At 44.4% G+C, this 18,516-nt stretch overlaps 1 protein-coding gene across 1 annotated transcript in view; it reads left to right on the forward strand.

The window, feature by feature from the left end:
• Positions 1 to 18,516, forward strand: part of LOC120929136 (chromatin assembly factor 1 subunit A-B-like) — a 250,939-nt gene that overhangs the window by 65,067 nt on the left and 167,356 nt on the right. The window contains exon 2 of the mRNA XM_040340390.1: positions 10,510 to 10,554. Coding sequence (XP_040196324.1) covers positions 10,510 to 10,554 — 45 coding nt within the window. The remainder of the gene's footprint in view (positions 1 to 10,509; positions 10,555 to 18,516) is intronic.

The raw sequence follows: 18,516 nt of genomic DNA on the forward strand, positions 1-18,516 counted from the left end.
GGCGTTGGTGACGTCAATGGTTCGAATAGCTAAAAATACATCAATGCGTTTTGCCCCTCCCCCAGACATCAATGACGTTACTTTTGGCCACACATGCTCAGATTTATATCCGAGGAGCGGTACGTCCTCTTTCAGTAGCCAATAGAAACGGGTGTACAAATGCCAATTTCCTCCACTACATTTAACAGTAGTGGATTTATAAAAGTTGTACTATACAATGTGATTTCTACTCGTGCGTGTGCGTGTGTGTGTGTGTGTGTGTGTGTGTGTCCCCGTATTTATTGGGGTATAGCGCGCGCCCTGAAATTCCTGTGAATTTTTTTTTGCAGTTTGGTGTCTTGCACGGCATCCATCTGCGGCCTCTTTGGGTCCGGCGTCCGTCTGTGGCTTCGGGTGTCCTCTTAGTCGGGTCCGGCGTCCTTCTGCGTCGTCGCTCGTTTCCCGCGCCGAGTTTGAATACTGCGCTGGCATATACCGAGCGCAGTACTCGCGTTTAGTCGGCAATGCTTGTGCTGACGTCCGGGACGTGAGCGCGAGTGTAGCCGAGACTGCCCGACTATACACGAGTGTACTACGCTCGGTATATGTCGGCGCAGTATTCAAATTCGGCGCGGGTATCGGCGTATATCGCGCACCCACGATTTTGCCCTGATTTTCAAGGCAAAATAGTGCGCGGTATACGTCGATAAATACAGTATATCAGTGATCGACAAATCCCGGGCGCCAGGTCGCCATGGCGACTAGAAATAGTGTCCTGGCGACTTGGCTTGGAAGGTGAGCCATCTGGTGGTGAGCCGTTGGTATTACAAGTTAAGCATTACAAGTTAAACAGCAATTCCAATGTCATTTTTCACTGCCATCTTCTTCCCTCTAATTCAGGGGTGGGCAATTATTTTTTCGATGGGGCCACATGAGAAACTAAAAATATTTTGGAGGGCCGGGCCAAAAGGCTAAACTCAATACTGCATAAAATCAATTGTATTTCTTTATAAAAAGCAGTAAATATCATTGTTGGACAACTGGTACGAGTACTTGTTATAGACATGACACAGGAGGGGGACAGAGGCTGGGGACATGACACAGGAGGGGGACAGAGGCTGGGGACATGACACAGGAGGGGGACAGAGGCTGGGGACATGGCACAGGAGGGGGACAGAGGCTGGGGACATGGCACAGGAGGGGGACAGAGGCTGGGGACATGGCACAGGAGGGGGACAGAGGCTGGGGACATGGCACAGGAGGGGGACAGAGGCTGGGGACATGGCACAGGAGGGGGACAGAGGCTGGGGACATGGCACAGGAGGGGGACAGAGGCTGGGGACATGGCACAGGAGGGGGACAGAGGCTGGGGACAGGCAGCCACTGTTTAATCAATAACAATTGAATAAACAGTGGCTGCGTGTGATTGGCAGAGTGGCTGCGTGTGATTGGCAGAGTGGCTGCGTGTGATTGGCGGAGTGGCTGCGTGTGATTGGCGGAGTGGCTGCGTGTGATTGGCGGAGTGGCTGCGTGTGATTGGCGGAGTGGCTGCGTGTGATTGGCGGAGTGGCTGCGTGTGATTGGCGGAGTGGCTGCGTGTGATTGGCGGAGTGGCTGCGTGTGATTGGCGGAGTGGCTGCGTGTGATTGGCGGAGTGGCTGCGTGTGATTGGCGGAGTGGCTGCGTGTGATTGGCGGAGTGGCTGCGTGTGATTGGCGGAGTGGCTGCGTGTGATTGGCGGAGTGGCTGCGTGTGATTGGCGACGTGGCTGCGTGTGATTGGCGACGTGGCTGCGTGTGATTGGCGACGTGGCTGCGTGTGATTGGCGACGTGGCTGCGTGTGATTGGCGACGTGGCTGCGTGTGATTGGCGACGTGGCTGCGTGTGATTGGCGACGTGGCTGCGTGTGATTGGCGACGTGGCTGCGTGTGATTGGCGACGTGGCTGCGTGTGATTGGCGACGTGGCTGCGTGTGATTGGCGACGTGGCTGCGTGTGATTGGCGACGTGGCTGCGTGTGATTGGCGACGTGGCTGCGTGTGATTGGCGACGTGGCTGCGTGTGATTGGCGACGTGGCTGCGTGTGATTGGCGACGTGGCTGCGTGTGATTGGCGACGTGGCTGCGTGTGATTGGCGACGTGGCTGCGTGTGATTGGCGACAATTGATTGCGTGTGATTGGCGACAATTGATTGCACAGTGGCTGCGTGTGATTGGCGACAATTGATTGGCACAGTGGCTGCGTGTGATTGGCACAGTGGCTGCGTGTGATTGGCACAGTGGCTGCGATTAATGTTCATTCACGCCGCTGAAATTAACCGACACGACCAACTGAATAGGAGGAAAGGGAGCCAGGAGCGCACTCGGCAGCCAGGCAGTCGGCACACAATGTGTAAAATGCCGCTGCCAGTGGCCCCGCGCTGTGACAGTGAGTGACACACTGGCTGGTTGCGCCCGGCCCTGCCTACTGTTATCACCGCGGCGGGGAACATTACAGACGGCGTTCGTTTGAACAGCTGTTTTCCCCGCCGCGCATAGACACTCCCCCTTGGACGGATCTGTCCAATCGCGAGCAAGGGGGAGTGTCTATGTGACTCCCCCTTGCTCGCGATTGGACAGATCTGTCCAAGGGGGAGTGTCTATGCGCGGCGGGGAAAACAGCTGTTCAAACGACCGCTGTCTGTAATGTTCCCTGCCGCGGTGATTTCGGCGGGGGGCCCGGATTAAAAGTTTGCCCAGGTCTGCTCTAATTGGAACCCCCAAACATTATATATATATATATATATATTTTCCTAACACCCTAGAGCAGTGGTTCTCAACCTGGGGGTCGGGACCCCCTCGAGTCAAATGATGATTTGCCAGGGGTCACCAAATTCTGGGCTGTTCCTGAAGCCCGCACCTCTTTTGCAGCCACCCAGCAGGGCTGTCCCTGGAGCCCACTCAGCCTCTTTGCAGCCGCCCATTCAGTTCACAACATGGCTGGGGGGGGCAGAGACTTTAGGTCAGCTGACTGGTGAGGAAGTGGGAGACATAGTAACACTACCTGTGATTATAGTTCCCATTAAAGGCCCCATTACAGTTCTCAGATCAGCAAATGACCTTGATCAAAAGCACCTATGTTGGCTGATCAGAACTACCCCATAAGCACTGCCACTCATCCCAACTCTCCCACCCCCACTGCCACTCACCCCAACTCTCCCACCCCCACTGCCACTCACCCCAACTCTCCCACCAGCACTGTCACTCATCCCAACGCCCCACCCCCAAAGAGTAAGGGAAGGGATAAAAATAGAGATTACGTGGGAAGGAAATCAAAAGAGGGGGAACAACAAATAAAAAGGGAGAGAAAGATTAAGAGAAAGCAAGAAAGACGGCTAGATTGAGGGATGGGGGAAAAAAAGAAGAGGAAATTAGGATAGAGATAAAAGGGGAAAGAAAGCAGAACAAAGAGTGGTACATACTAAAAATGTACCATAAGGGGTTTTAATACTTCACAAATGTAAGGGTTAGGGGCCTAAATTACTTGTTTTGCCTTGGGTGCTGACAACCCACGCTATGAACATTTTTACTGTTAGGGGTCCCCACAACTTGGGAAATTATATCAAGGGTTCACGGCACTAGCACGGTTGAGAACCACTGCCCTAGAGAATAAAATGGGGATTGTTGCAATACTTTGTCACGCCGTATTTGCGCAGCGGTCTTACAAGCGCACTTTTTTTGGGAAAAAATTACTGTTATTTTTTAGTTAAAAAAATGTGTAATTTTTTCCCCATTTTTTTTAAATATTATGAAAGATAATGTTACGCCGAGTAAATTCATACCCAACATGTCACGCTTCGAAATTGCGTCCGCTCGTGGAATGCCGACAAACTTTTACCCTTTAAAATCTCCATAGGCGACGTTTAAAAAAATCTACAGGTTGTATGTTTAGAGTTACAGAGGAGGTCTAGAATTATTGCTCTCGCTCTACCAATCGTGTCGATACCTCACATGTGTGGTTTGAACACCGTTTACATATGCGGGCACTGCTCACGTATGTGTTCGCTTCTGCGCGCAAGCTCGTCGGGACGGGGTGCGTTTTCTGGCTCCTAACTTTTTTAGCTGGCTCCTAGATTCCAAGCTAATTTGTCAACCCCTGATATAGATAGATATCCTATCTATCTATCTATCTATCTATCTATCTATCTATCTATCTATCTATCTATCTATCTATCTATCTATCTATCTATCTATCTATCTATCTATCTATCTATCTATCTATCTATCTATGTGCCTTGCGAAGTATTCGGCCCCCTTGAACTTTGCGACCTTTTGCCACATTTCAGGCTTCAAACATAGATATAAAACTGTATTTTTTTTTTTTTTTTTTTTTAACCACTTAACAACTGGGCACTTAAACCCACTTAATAACCAGACCAATTTTCAGCTTTCGGTGCTCTCACATTTTGAATGACAATAACTCAGCCATACAACACTGTAACCAAATGAAATTTTTTTCCCCCCCCCCCCCCCCACACAAATAGAGCTTTCTTTTGGTGGTATTTGATCACCTCTGCGTTTCTTATTTTTTTTCCGCTAGAAATGAAAAAACAAATTTTGTAAAAAAAAATGAATTTTTCTTCATTTCTATTATAAAATTTTGCAAAAAAAATATATTTTTCTTCATAAATTTGGCCTAAAATGTATACTGCTACATATCTTTGGTAACAAAAAAAAATTTTGGATATTATTTAGTCTGGGTGAAAGTTATAGGGTCCACAAGCGAAGTACTGACGGCCTATCTCATTTCTTGAGACCCTAACATGCCAGAAAAGTACAAATACCCCCTAAATGACCCCTTTTTGGAAAGAAGACATTCCAAGGTATTTAGAAAGAGGCATGGTGAGTTTTTTTAAGTTGTCATTTTTTTTTCTCCCCACAATTCTTTGCAAAAATCAAGATTTTTTTTTTTTTTTTTCACAAAATGTTCATATTCGCAGGTTATTTCTCACACACAGCATATGCATACCACAAATTACACCCCAAAACACATTCTGCTATTCCTCCCGAGTATGGCGATACCACATGTGTGCGACTTTTACACAGCGTGGCCACATACAGAGGCCCAACATGCAGGGAGCACCATCAGGCGTTCTGGAACACCCAGAGCAGTTCTGACATTTCTCTCCTACATGTAAAAATCACCATTTATTTGCTAGAAAATTACATTGAACCCCAAAAAATTATATATGCTTTTTTAGCAAAGACCCTAGAGAATACAATGGCGGTCGTTGCAACTTTTTATCGCGCATGGTATTTGCACAGCATTTTTTCGAATGCGTTTTTTTTGGGAAATAAAACAGTTTTTTGTGCTTTTAAATAATAAAAAAACATTAAAGTTAGCCCAATGTTTTTGCATAATATGAAAGATAAAGCTACGCCGAGTCAATAGATACCCAACATGTCACCCTTCAAAATTGCCCACGCTTGTGGAATGGCGCCAAACTTCGCTACTTAAAAATCCCCATAGGTGACGCTTTAAATATTTTTACTGGTTACATCTTTTTAGTTGGAGAAGAGGTCTAGGGCCAAAATTATTGCTCTCGCTCTAACGTTCGTAGCGATACCTCACATGTGTAGTTTGAACACCGTTTTAATATGTGGGACTTGCGTGTGCGGTCGCTTCTGTATACGAGCACATGGGAACAGGGGCGCTTTCATTTTTTTTTTTTTTATTGTTCATTTTACTTTATTTTAGTTTGACACGTTTTTCCCCAAAAATAAATGTTTTGATCACTTTTATTCCTATTACAAGGAATGTAAACATCCCTTGTAATAGGAATATAGCATGACAGGTCCTCTTTACAGTGAGATATGGGGTCAATAAGATCCCACATCTCACCTCTAGGCTGGGAAGCCTGGGAAAAAAAAAAAAAAAAGCCTGGCTTAGATCGCAGCGGTGAGTCGGAAGCACCAGAGGGGGGATGTCCCCTTTCGCCTCCCGTAAGAACGATCAAGAGGTGGAACAGCCGCCATGATCGTTTTTATGGTGTAGGGAATCGCTGGCTGAAAAAGATGATATCTGAATGAAGCCGACGGTTCGCACTATGCCTTAGTGCTTATTCATAGCATTCATATTCAGCTATGAATAAGCACTAAGGCATAGTGCGAAACGTCGGCTTTTCTTTTGTGCTGTTTTTTGCTGTGGCATGCGTTTTGTGATTTTTAATTAAAGGAGGAGTTTTTTTGGAGTGCGGCTATCCCAGCTTCTTTTCTTTCATCCCAACCTGCATTTTGATTGCACTGCCTGCACCCTAGACTCGGATCACAGGAAATAGATCACCTGGTTTTCTTTGAGCGGTTACCCACTTTCTCGTTTATTGGCGCGGGGGTATGGCAGAGTATTGGCGCGGGGGTTGCAGTGATGGCTGAGCAGGGATGGATCTGTGGCTGCAATAGTCACAGATCCATCCACAGCGCTGCTGACACCCGTGCTCCCCCTCACACTGTACCGATCGGTACAGAGAGAGGAGGGAGGAACCTGCGTCATCAAATGACGCCGGTTTGTTTACATGTGATCGCTCCGTCATTGGACGGAGCGATCACGTGGTAAACGGCTGCTATCAGCGGCAATTTACTGCGATCCGTGATGCGCCGGTTCCTCTGGACCCAGCGGTCACGGACATTCCCGTGTGCACGCCCAAGGGAGCGCAACTCCGGGAGGATGTTGCATATAGTCCACCCCCACTTAAGGAACCACCCTGCAGCCGTTATTTTACGGCTAGCGGTGGTTAAGTGGTTAAAGAATCAACAAGTGGAACACAATCATTATTTCAAACGTAAAAAAAAAAAAAAAAACTGAAATTGGGCATGCAAAGTTATTCAGCCCCCTTAATTTAATACTTTGTAGCGCCACCTTTTGCTGCGATTACAGCTGTAAGTCGCTTGGGGTATGTCTCTATCAGTTTTGCACATCGAGAGACTGAAATTTTTGCCCATTCCTGCTTGCAAAACAGCTCGAGCTCAGTGAGGTTGGATGGAGAGCATTTGTGAACAGCAGTTTTCAGTTCTTTCCACAGATTCTCGATTGGATTCAGGTCTGGACTTTGACTTGGCCATTCTAACACCTGGATATGTTCATTTGTGACCCATCCCATTGTAGATTTTGCTTTATGTTTTGGATCATTGTCTTGTTGGAAGACAAATCTCCGTCCCAGTCTCAGGTCTTTTGCAGACTCCATCTTCCAGAATGGTCCTGTATTTGGCTCCATCCATCTTCCCATCAATTTTAACCATCTTCCCTGTCCCTGCTGAAGAAAAGCAGGCCCAAACCATGATGCAGCCACCACCATGTTTGACAGTGTGGATGGTGTGTTCAGGGTGATGAGCTGTGTTGCTTTTACGCCAAACATAACGTTTTGCTTTGTTGCCAAAAAGTTTGATTTTTGGTTTCATCTGATTAGAGCACCTTCTTCCACATGTTTGGTGTGTCTCCCAGGTGGCTTGTGGCAAACTTTAACCACTTAAGGACAGAAGGTGTTTTTCAGATTTGGTGTTTACAAGACTAAAAATTTTTTTTTTTTTTTTTTCTAAAAAAATTACTTAAAACCCCCAAACATATTTAAAAAACAGAATAAAAAGAGAATAAAATGGTGGTCATTGCAATACTTTGTCACACCGTATTTGCGCAGCGGTCTTGCAAGCGCACTTTTTTTTTGTGTGAAAAACTTCACTTTTTTTTTTTTTTATTAAAGACCACAATAAATTTGGCCCAATTTTTTTAAATATTGTGAAAGATAATGTTACGCTGAGTAAAATGATACCCAACATGTCACGCTTAAAAATTGCGCCCGCTCGTGGCACCCTTAAAAATCTCGATAGGCGACGTTTAAAAAATTCTATAGGTTGCGTTTTTTGAGCTACAAAGGAGGTCTAGGGCTAGAATTATTGCTCTCACTCGAACGATCGCGGCGATACCTCACTTGTGTGGTTTGAACACCATTTTCATATGTGGGCGCTACTCGCGTATGCTTCTGCGCGCAAGCTCATCGGGCCGGGGCGCTTACATTTTTTTGGGGGGGGTTTTCTTTCTTTTTATTTTATAGTTTTTTTACACTTAGGAATAAAAGTGATATTTTTTTTTTTTTTTTTTTTATTACAAGGAATGTAAACCTCCCTTGTAATAGAAACAAGCATGACCGGTCCTCTTAAATATGAGATCTGGGGTCAAAAAGATCATTTAGACTTAAATGCAAAAAAAAAAATGGAAGTTTTCTCCAGCAGTATCTCGGACCTGCCTGGTGTGTTCCTTGTTCATGATGCTCTCTGTGCTTTACGGAGCGGACCGTTTTTGTGTCCGCTCCGTGTGTGTCCGTCAGCGGTCTCCGCACACTGTGCAGAGACCGCCCTGTCTTTCCTCCGCTCTCCCCTATTGGAAATCAGATGAAGATGGATCGGAAGAAAAATAGGTTTCTTCCGTCCGAAAAACCGGATCCTGACGGACGCGGGTGGTTGCGGACGTTAGCGGATGCTCCATCCGCTAACGGACGCTATCCCATAGGGATTCATTACAAGTCCGTAAACGGACTTGTAATAAACGGACGAACGGTCCGCTAATGTGAAAGAGGCCTAAAACGGACCTGAGACTATAACAGTGCAGGTGCATTTATACAGAGACTTGATTACACACAGGTGGATTCTATTTATCATTGGGCAGCACAGTGGTGCAGTGAGTAGCACTTTCACCTAGCAGCAAAAGGTTCGCTGGTTCGAATCCCAACCACGACACCATCTGCCTGGAGTTTGCATGTTCTCCCTGTGTCTGCGTGGGTTTCCTCCGGGTTTCCTCCCACACTCCAAAGACATGCTGGTAGGTAACTTGGATCTCATCCAAATTGGCCCAGTATATATGTATATATGTGTGTATGACTGTGTGTCCCTAGCGTGTCATGATCCTACGGGGTAAAAATGACCGCACCAACCAAGCAGATACTGGCTGGAAAAAGCGCCCAGAGGCGATTCAGTTCGCATGCGTTGCGCTATACAAGTCATTCATTCATTCATTGGTCATTTAGGTCAACATTGGATCATTCAGAGATCCTCACTGAACTTCTGGAGAGTTTGCTGCACTGAAAGTAAAGGGGCTGAATAATTTTGCACGCCCACTTTTTTTTTTTTTTTTTTTAAAGTTTGAAATATCCAATAAATTTCTTTCCACTTCATGATTGTGTCCCACTTGTTGGTTCTTCAAAAAAAATTAGTTATGTCATTTGTTTGAAGCCTGAAATGTATGTGTGTGTGTATGTGTGTGTGTGTATGTGTGTGTGTGTATGTGTATGTGTGTGTGTATAATATGTGTATATGTGTGTGTGTGTGTGTGTGTGTGTGTATATGTATGTGTGTGTGTATATATATATATATATATATATATATATATATATATATATATATATATATATATATATATATATATATATATATATATATATATATATATATATATATAAATTTTTAATTTTTGGAGCCTGTTGGATTTTTTTTTTTCCCCCTGGGTATCCCCAAGACCCCCCTCTGTATGGAGAATTTAAAGGGGGTTGTAAAGACAAAATTTTTCCTCCTTTAAATTAAAGTCTGACAGTAGCTGATAAAGTAAAAAGTAATGTTTTACATTATAACTAGTTTGATACCTGTTTGAAATCGAGCTTTTTTTATTCACCTCTGTCACTCCTGAATCATTATTCTCACTGACTTCCTGGTTTGTGGTGCGCATTCATTCTTGCTACATCATGGCCTAATGGGAACTACAGTTCCCATTAGGCTTGGCCTCATGCCTGTGAGGGATAAGAGTGCATCTTCACGCAGGTCTGTAGCCTTGGGTTGGGGGTGAGAACATTCTGCTTTCCACCATGCTAAACGGCTCAGATGCTGGTGGAAAGCAAGAAGAGAGACAGGAAATGGCATTTTCAAACCTGGATTACTGTATTTGGAGGTCAAAAGGAAAAACGAGGTAAGTGATATTTAAATGCTCTAGCTTACAGCAATCAATTGATCTAATAAAAAACAAACCTTTAGTGTTCCTTTAAGGAGTTCATTCCATCTCACCAGATCAATAGATCAGAGTTTATGACCCACAGACTGCAAAGCTGAGGGTCCTTTCTTTTTTTTCTTTTTTTTGGTAAGTGGGGTCACGAGGAGAGTGGCACACAGCATCTGGAAGCATCATTGGTGTTTTTTTTTATTTTAAATGGGCGATTCCCTACACGGTACAAGTAATCCTAACAGCAATACTGGTGGTGGAAGGGGGATTTCATCACTTTGGCTTTTGGTTTGTTTAGAAGCCGTTGCTGGCTTTTAAGGTTGTAGATCAAACTGATCTGTTGCTTTGGAGACCTGAGGTGACATCCGAGGTCTTATAAAGCCCACATCTGTTCATCCCTTCTGATGGCAGAATGTACAGTAAAGCCATGAGGTCAGCTGTGTGGGTGTCAATGTAATCTACATGCAGTGTTGCATGCAATAGTAAAATGTTTTCTTTCATGGTTTTGTTCTTGCAGATGAGAAGCCCTGCTCTAGAGTTGTGGAAAAAAAGATGGTTCAAGGTATTGTATCAGTGTCTAAATGCGGAGGGTTGAGGTAACCAAATAAGTGTGCGGTGTCCCCCCCCACCCCCCTCGAAGTGCATCTTGTTCTAGTACTAAAATGTCTTAATTTGTCAATATAAAGAACTGTGCAATTGGTATTTGCTTACTAGAGTGCTTTATGCATATTAAAATGGCTTTTACCTGGGGGGCAGAGACACTCTTTAAAGCCAAACTCCAGGTGTATATGTAAGATGCAAATGTATTCCGTTGACATTACAGTAAAGCTGTGCCCGGAGTAACGACATAGCAAATTCTTTTTTTCCTACCTCAGCTTTTGTGAAACTTTGTGGTTCTATTCCTTTGTTTACTGATGGTTGTGATTGCGTTGCTTATATCAGGGTTTGACAAATTTGCTTGGAATCTAGGAGCCAGCTGAAAAAGTTAGGAGCCAGAAAACGCACCCGTCCCGACGAGCTTGCGTGCAGAAGCAAACACATACGTGAGCAGCGCCCGCATATGTAAACGGTGTTCAAACCACACATGTGAGGTATCGCCACGATTGGTAGAGCGAGAGCAATAATTCTAGCCCTAGACCTTCTCTAACTCAAAACGTGCAACCTGTAGATTTTTTTTTAAACGTCGCCTATGAAGATTTTAAAGGGTAAAAGTTTGTCGGCATTTCACGAGCGGACGCAATTTTGAAGGGTGACATGTTGGATATGAATTTACTCAGCGTAACATTATCTTTCATAATATTAAAAAAAATGGGGATAACTTTACTGTGGTCTTATTTTTTAAATTTAAAGTGTAATTTTTTCACAAAAAAGTGCGCTTGTAAGATCGCTGTGCAAATACGGCGTGACAAAGTATTGCAAGGATCGCCATTTTATTCTCTAGGGTGTTAGGATAAAAAATATATATTATGTTTGGGGGTTCTAATTAGAGAGAAGAAGATGGCAGTGAAACATGAAATTAGAATTGCTGTTTAAGGCCGTATACAGACGACCAAACATGTACGATGAAAGCGGTCCGCCGGACCGTTTTCATCGTACATGTCTGGCCGGGGATTTCTGTACGATGGCTGTACTAACCATCGCACAGAAATCCGCGCGTAAATACTACGCGGGGCGTGTCCGCGACGATGGCGGGCCTGCCAGTTAAATGCTTCCACGCATGCGTCAGTCATTCGACGCATGCGAGGGATGGCGGGCGCTCGGACATGTACGGTAGGTCTGTACAGACGACCGAACATGTCCGAGCGGGCAGGATTCCAGCGGACTGTTTTAAAACAAGTCCAGGAATATTTGCCCGCTGGGAAAAGGCCCGGCGGGCAAATGTTTGCTGGAATCCTGCACGCTCGGGCCTACACACGACCAAACATGTCTGCTGAAACTGGCCCGCGGACTAGTTTCAGCAGACATGTTTGGTCGTGTGTACGGGGCCTAACTTGTAATGCTTAAAGTGGAGGTTCACCCTATAAACAATTTCTAACACTGCATCCAGCCCAGTCCTGCATATAAAATGACACTGACCTTTTTTTTTTCTTTGCCGTAGATGGCGTTTAGCCGTGGAATTCACCGCAGCTTCCGGGTAGGGAATCCCGCAGGAGTGGGCGTTCCTATTGTCATGCCAATTGATTGACATGCTAAACGACGGCGCACACAGCGCGTCACGACTTCCCGAAAGAAGCTCGGCTCTATTCGGCGCCGGTGCGCAGGCGTATCAGGCCTATGCTGATTAACAAAGTGGAAATTCCTTGTTTCCGCTTAATGTGTGTGTGTGTGTGTGTGTGTGTGTGTTTTTCAGTTCTCAATTTTCACATGTCTGATCTTTCAGCCAGAAACTTTATGAATGATCACCAGACACGTTGCGTAGATTGAGGTTTTGCTGCTGTTGGCACACTTATACTCTTCTCCTTTCTGTGTGGCTGTTACTTGCCGATTTATTTCTGCTCTGTGCTGGAACTTGCAGGAAGAGATTCTACCCACATGTGCATGTTGTGTAAATCTTGCATGATTATCAAGCCTGTAATTAAACTCTTATGGGTGTCTACCAAACATCTTGAGAGTTTAACCACTTAAGGACCTTGCCTGTTTTTTAGACTTGGTGTTTACAAGATTAAAACAGTTTTTTTTCCCCCCAAGGCGTCTTCCAGGACAGCCCTTGAGCGATGGAGCTCCTCCCTGGACAGGAAACACATCACCTCCAGCTCTTTAAAAGGTGGTCACTCAGGCATCTGGTCAGTTTTTTTTTTTTGTTTCCTCAGTCAATGGAGACATGTCACTGAAGGAACAGTCTTTTTAAAGTGGAGATGGGTCCAGGAGAGTGGCCATCAAACAAGGGCTGGAGCAGCTGTGTTTCCCCCTTTACCCTTTAAATCTCTCCGTGGCCCCGGGTTCCCTCCGCATAGTGTCTGGAGTTCCCCCTTCTCTCCGGAGCCCAGCGAGGGAGTGGGCAGCGTTGACGGTCATGGCGGCGGCGTCCAGCAGCAGGAGAGCTCACTCTTTGTGGTAGGCGCCGTGACCCGGATGACGCCGGGCGTCACCTCCGGCAGGATGCGCGTCATCGATGTGCGCCGGAAACGCTGGTTCCTGTTTGCGTCGCAGAGAATGAGGGAAGGCCGAGGCAGCGTTTTTTTAAAAGGCAACAGCATGGGCTGAGGAGCGCCTACGAGCGGAGCACCACGGAGGCATCCCAGGCTTCAGGGGAGTCCAACGCCAGCTCTTCACAGGTAGGCTGGCCTGGCCATAGCCTTTTTTCCTGTGTCTGTATTCACCTGCATAGAAAGGGGAGCTGGTAGTACAGGGAACTACCTAGAGCTCCGTAAGCAAAAAAAGCTTTTTTTTTTTTTTTAAATATTTTTATTTTATTTAGATCTTTTTATCCAACATGTAACAAAACAGGTAACCAACTGTAGAAAGAACAAGAACAGGTGTACAAATATTTTAAAACCTCACAACCTACTCTCTTACTCCTTACTCCGATTCAATCTAGCCCCGCTTCCCCACCTACTCCACCCGAGATGGTCCACCAGAGTGACTATAATGTGCTCCTAATTATAAGGAGATGGAGAGTTGCCGTAGTCCAAGAAAAAAACAAGAAAAAAAAGAAAGGGAAAAGGGGGAGCAGCCGAGGAGTAACGAAAAGATAAAACTGAGAAACCTAGGGGTCCTGGACGCTCAAGGCAGCTGACCCCACCAAAGCTCTACGAGGGGCAGCCCATTGCCTCCAACCAAGGGCCCCACATCCTCACAAACTCCCCATATTTGCCCCGTCTGGTAAGATCCACTCTTTCGCTGCCGATTGTTAAATTAATAGTCGCTACCCAGTTTTCTACCGATGGTGGAGTGTGCCTGCCATTTCTGGGCAATTAACTTGCGTGCCTGAAATAAACATCTCAGCACAGCTACCAGATTGTCTGGTGCAACTTTGTTCACCTCTATGTACCCTAAAAGGCAGGTTGTAGCCACTGGTTCAAGAGAGGACCCAAAGATGCTATTAACCCTATCAATTATTTCCGCCCAGTATCTGAATAATTTCGGGCACTTCCAGACCATATGTATAAAGTCCCCTATTGCCTTGCACCTGGGACATTCATCATTTTGTCTCCATCCGAATTTGAACATTTTTTTTTAAGGGTGTAGTATGCTCTGTATCAGGGCTCAACAAATCCTGGTCGCCATGGCGACTAGAAATGGCCTCCTGGCGACTTGGCTTGGAAGGTAAGCAAAAAAAAATAAAAAATTGTGTGTGAAGTCCCCAGCTCTTCCTTGTGTGAGCTGGCGCCATCTTAGCAATTCTAATGTCATTTTTCACTGCCATCTTCTTCCCTCTAATTAGAACGCCCAAACATTATATATATTTTTTATCCTAACACCCTAGAGAATAAAATGGCGATCGTTGCAATACTTTCTGTTACAAGCGCACTTTTTTTGGTAAAAAATTACACTTTTTTAATTTTAAAAAATAAGACCACAGTAAAGTTATCCCCATTATTATGAAAGATAATGTTACGCCGAGTAAATTCATACCCAACATGTCACGCTTCAAAATTGCGTCCGCTCGTGGAATGCCGACAAACTTTTACCCTTTAAAATCTTCATAGGCGACGTTTAAAAAAAAATCTACAGGTTGCATGTTTTGAGCTACAGAGGTGGTCTAGGGCTAGAATTATTGCTCTCGCTCTACCAATCACAGCGATACCTCATATGTGCACTGTTTACATATGCGGGCGCTGCTCACGTATGTGTTCGCTTCTGCGCGCAAGCTCGTCTGGACGGGGTGCGTTTTCTGGCTCCTAACTTTTTTTAGCTGGCTCCTAGATTCCAAGCAAATTTGTCAAACCCTGTGATAAGCCATAAACATTAGAGAAGGGGGAAAAAAAGAAAGGAGGGTCAGCCAGAAATGTGTTGGCATGAAGATATACCGTATCCACAGATCCCATGTCGCATCAAATTTCTTACTGTTGAGAAGGATACAGGTGAGGCTTATTAACCATGAACCAGCTTGGCTTATTCACAGAATCAACAGGAACCATCTACTGCTTCCAATATTTTAGCGTGTGTGTGTGTGTGTGTGTGTGTGTTATAAAAAAAAAAAATTCTGTTTTTTTTTATTTATTTTTTTTTGGAGCCTCCTCGGGAAGCTTTTGAAAACGCACAGCTTCCGAGGATCTACAGATATTAATCCACGTCAGAGTACACCAGTCTAAATGTACAAAATCTAGTGATAGCTGGACACTGCCACCAAACGTGATACATTGTGCCCACACCGTTTAAAGCAAATGGGTGATGCAGATGGATGCATCCTAGCGACCCTGGTTGGTACTAAATGCCAGCGAAGGAGTTTTTTTTTTTTTTTTTTAAATAATTGGCCTCAATGAGTGACGTATTAATAAATACTTTAGCTAAAGCATAAGCAATATTTTGCCAGTCAGATAATTCAAAAGTAGTATTTAAGTCATGTATGAGTTTTTAGTATTTGGGTCAGTAAGAGTAATAAGATGATTGTACCTAAACAATTCACTAGAGGGCATCTGTAACGGGCCTTTAAAAAGAGTATGGTTGATCTCAACGATAATCTCCTATCCTAAGTCGCTCTTTTATTGAGCCACCACTGGAATCTGACCGGGGGAGAACTCTGGATTACAGAACAAGGGGGCTAGAGGGGTATGTGGAGACAGGGATCTACGATGTTGCACCCTGTCCCAAATCGCTAGGGAGTGAGACAGGGTGGGGCACAATATGGGGGGGGGATGGACAAAGGGGTGGGGGGTCCCTTGGCCGTTGTATGGGAAAGCTGTGTTATTTGAGCTGCTTGATGGTAAGCTTGTAGATTAGGGAGGCCAAGCCCATCACATGGTTTAGAGACATACGTCAGTTTTGTTCATGCAGGGCTTTCTATTACCCCAAATCGGAGAACATCAGATTGTAGTCGTTGTAAATCTTCCATTGGGACTGCAATTGGTAAATTTCTAAAATAATAATGTATCCTGGGTAGAAATATCATCTTGATGAAATTTTGATTCTCATTCAGGTTTTTTCTAAAGCCTGATGAAAGAGGTTATCCATCTTTATCGATTTCGGCTAGTAAAGTGGTGTTACCTAATTGGTAAATTGAGTCAGAGCCTGAAATAACTGATTTAGTGCTGAACTCCCTTGTTGGTGTCCATGCTTTGTTTCATATGTGGTCCACAGACCACTGTGGTTTGAATGCTTGTCATGGGAATAGACTTGTAAGGAAGGGCCTGTGAAACTCTACTTCAGTATCCTATTTGGTGCTAATCTGAGTGGAAAGAATCTTCTTGCCTTGGTGAAGACCACCACCCTACTCCAGACTGGGACTGATCACAGGGATTTAATGATTCTCTCTCCTCTAGAACTGCACAATTTAATCTTAAGGCTCCATGCACACTGGACATTAAAATATTATAAAAACGCCAGTAGCTTTGCAGTGAGTCTTTCAATGTTAACATTTTAGCAATGGCGTTTATTAGCGTTTAATGTTTTTGATCCATTGGAAGAAAATTATAAAATTGCAGAAAAAAAACAAACGCTGGTGAGCCACGTTTTTTTGAGCGTTTATCGACGTTTATGAGCATTTGGTGTGTTTGTGGTCAGAAAAACGACCCCGGAACAAGATTTTAAGGCATTCAGAAAACGGCCCATAAACTACACTGCTGATAAACGTCCATGTGTGCATGGACACCTAGGATAACCGAGTGGAGCTTTAACCACTTAAGCCCCGAGCCTGTTTTTCAGATTCGTGATTTACAAGACTAAAACAGTTTTTTTTTTGCTAGAAAATTACTTAAAACCCCCAAAAATTATATATTTTTTTCTAACACCCTAGAGAATAAAATGGCGGTCATCGCAATACTTTTTGTCACACCGTATTTTCGCAGCGGTCTTACAAGCGCACTTTTTTTGGAAAAAATTAACTTTTTTGAATTAAAAAATAAGACCACAATAAATTTGGCCCAATTTTTTTATATATCGTGAAAGATAATGTTACGCCGAGTAAAATGATACCCAACATGTCGCGCTTTAAAATTGCGCCCGCTCGTGGCATGGCGTCAATCTTTTACCCTTAAAAATCTTGATAGGCGACGTTCTATAGGTTGCATTTTTTGAGCTACAGAGTAGCACTTATGTGGTTTGAATACCGTTTTCATATGGCGCCGCTACTCGCGTATGCTTCTGCGCGCGAGCTCGTCGGGACGGGGCGCTTTAAAACATTTTTTTTTTTTTCTTCTTTATTTTTATTTTATTTTTTACACTGAAATAAAAAAAAAAAAAAATATCACTTTTATTCCTATTACAAGGAATGTAAACATCCCTTGTAATAGAAAAAAGCATGACAGGTCCTCTTAAATATATCTGGGGTCAAAAAGACCTCAGATCTCATATTTAGGCTTCAATGCAAGAAAAAAAAAAAAAAAAAAGGAATTTGTCATTTAAAAAAATTACGACAAAAAAATTGTCTCTTTAAGACGCTGGGCGGGACTGACGTTTTGACGTCACTTCCGCCCAGCAGAGCTATGAGGACGGGTGGGGGCCATCTTGCCCTCACTACAGTCCTCACTCTCCAGGCGGCAACATCCCATCTCCTCCGCCGCTACCGACGGCTCTGGTCGGTAGCGGCGGAGGGCGCGGCGGAGGGCGCGGAAAAGTGGCGGGAGGGGGGGGCTCTCTCCCGCCACCGATAACGGCGATCTTGCGGAGACCGCCGTTATTGTTTACACGGCAGCCCACTGTAAAGGTGGATATCCCGGTTCTGGCAGCAGCTGCTGCCGTTACCGAGATATTCAGCTTTAAAAATAGGACGTAGATATACAGTGGGCTGTCTAAGTGGTTAAAAAAATAAAAAATAAAATGCCCAAACTCAAAAAAAATAAAAAACAGCAGTTTGAGACCCAGTGTGCATGGAGGCTAATCCAGCATTTCCATGATTCATGTAAAAAACGCGGAGCAGTTCCCATGCTCACAGCAAGTGGCCTGCAATTTTTATCAACATTGCTCTGTGCTGAAAGACCAATTTAAAAAAACCTTATATATTTCTTTTCATTTACAGATCAAAGGGATGAATTTCGGTCTGCAAATTAAGTCAGTTTAACCACTTCATCCAAAATCATGTAACTGTACGTTATTTTGTTGAAGTGATTGGTGACAGGGTGAAGCTTGTAGCTGCAGGCATCACCCGGTACCATTTTATTTTAATAATAAAAAAAAAAAAAAAATTAACTAATGTGGCTAATAAGCTGCTCGGCCTTTATCACGAGCATTGGGACACCCAAGCGTCCAACTGTGGCATGTTTCCTGGATGGCCGGAGACCTAAGCTTGCTTTGATTAGGTCTCCGATGTAAAAACCTGAACCCGACGTCACATCGCTTCCGGTGTACTCTAGCAAAAAATAGGATTTTTTTTTTTATACAGCTTACCTGTAAAATCCTTTATCTTGGGAATACATCACAAGACACA

The sequence above is a fragment of the Rana temporaria genome, chromosome 1 (genome assembly GCF_905171775.1).
Source record: "Rana temporaria chromosome 1, aRanTem1.1, whole genome shotgun sequence".
Lineage (NCBI taxonomy): Eukaryota > Metazoa > Chordata > Amphibia > Anura > Ranidae > Rana > Rana temporaria.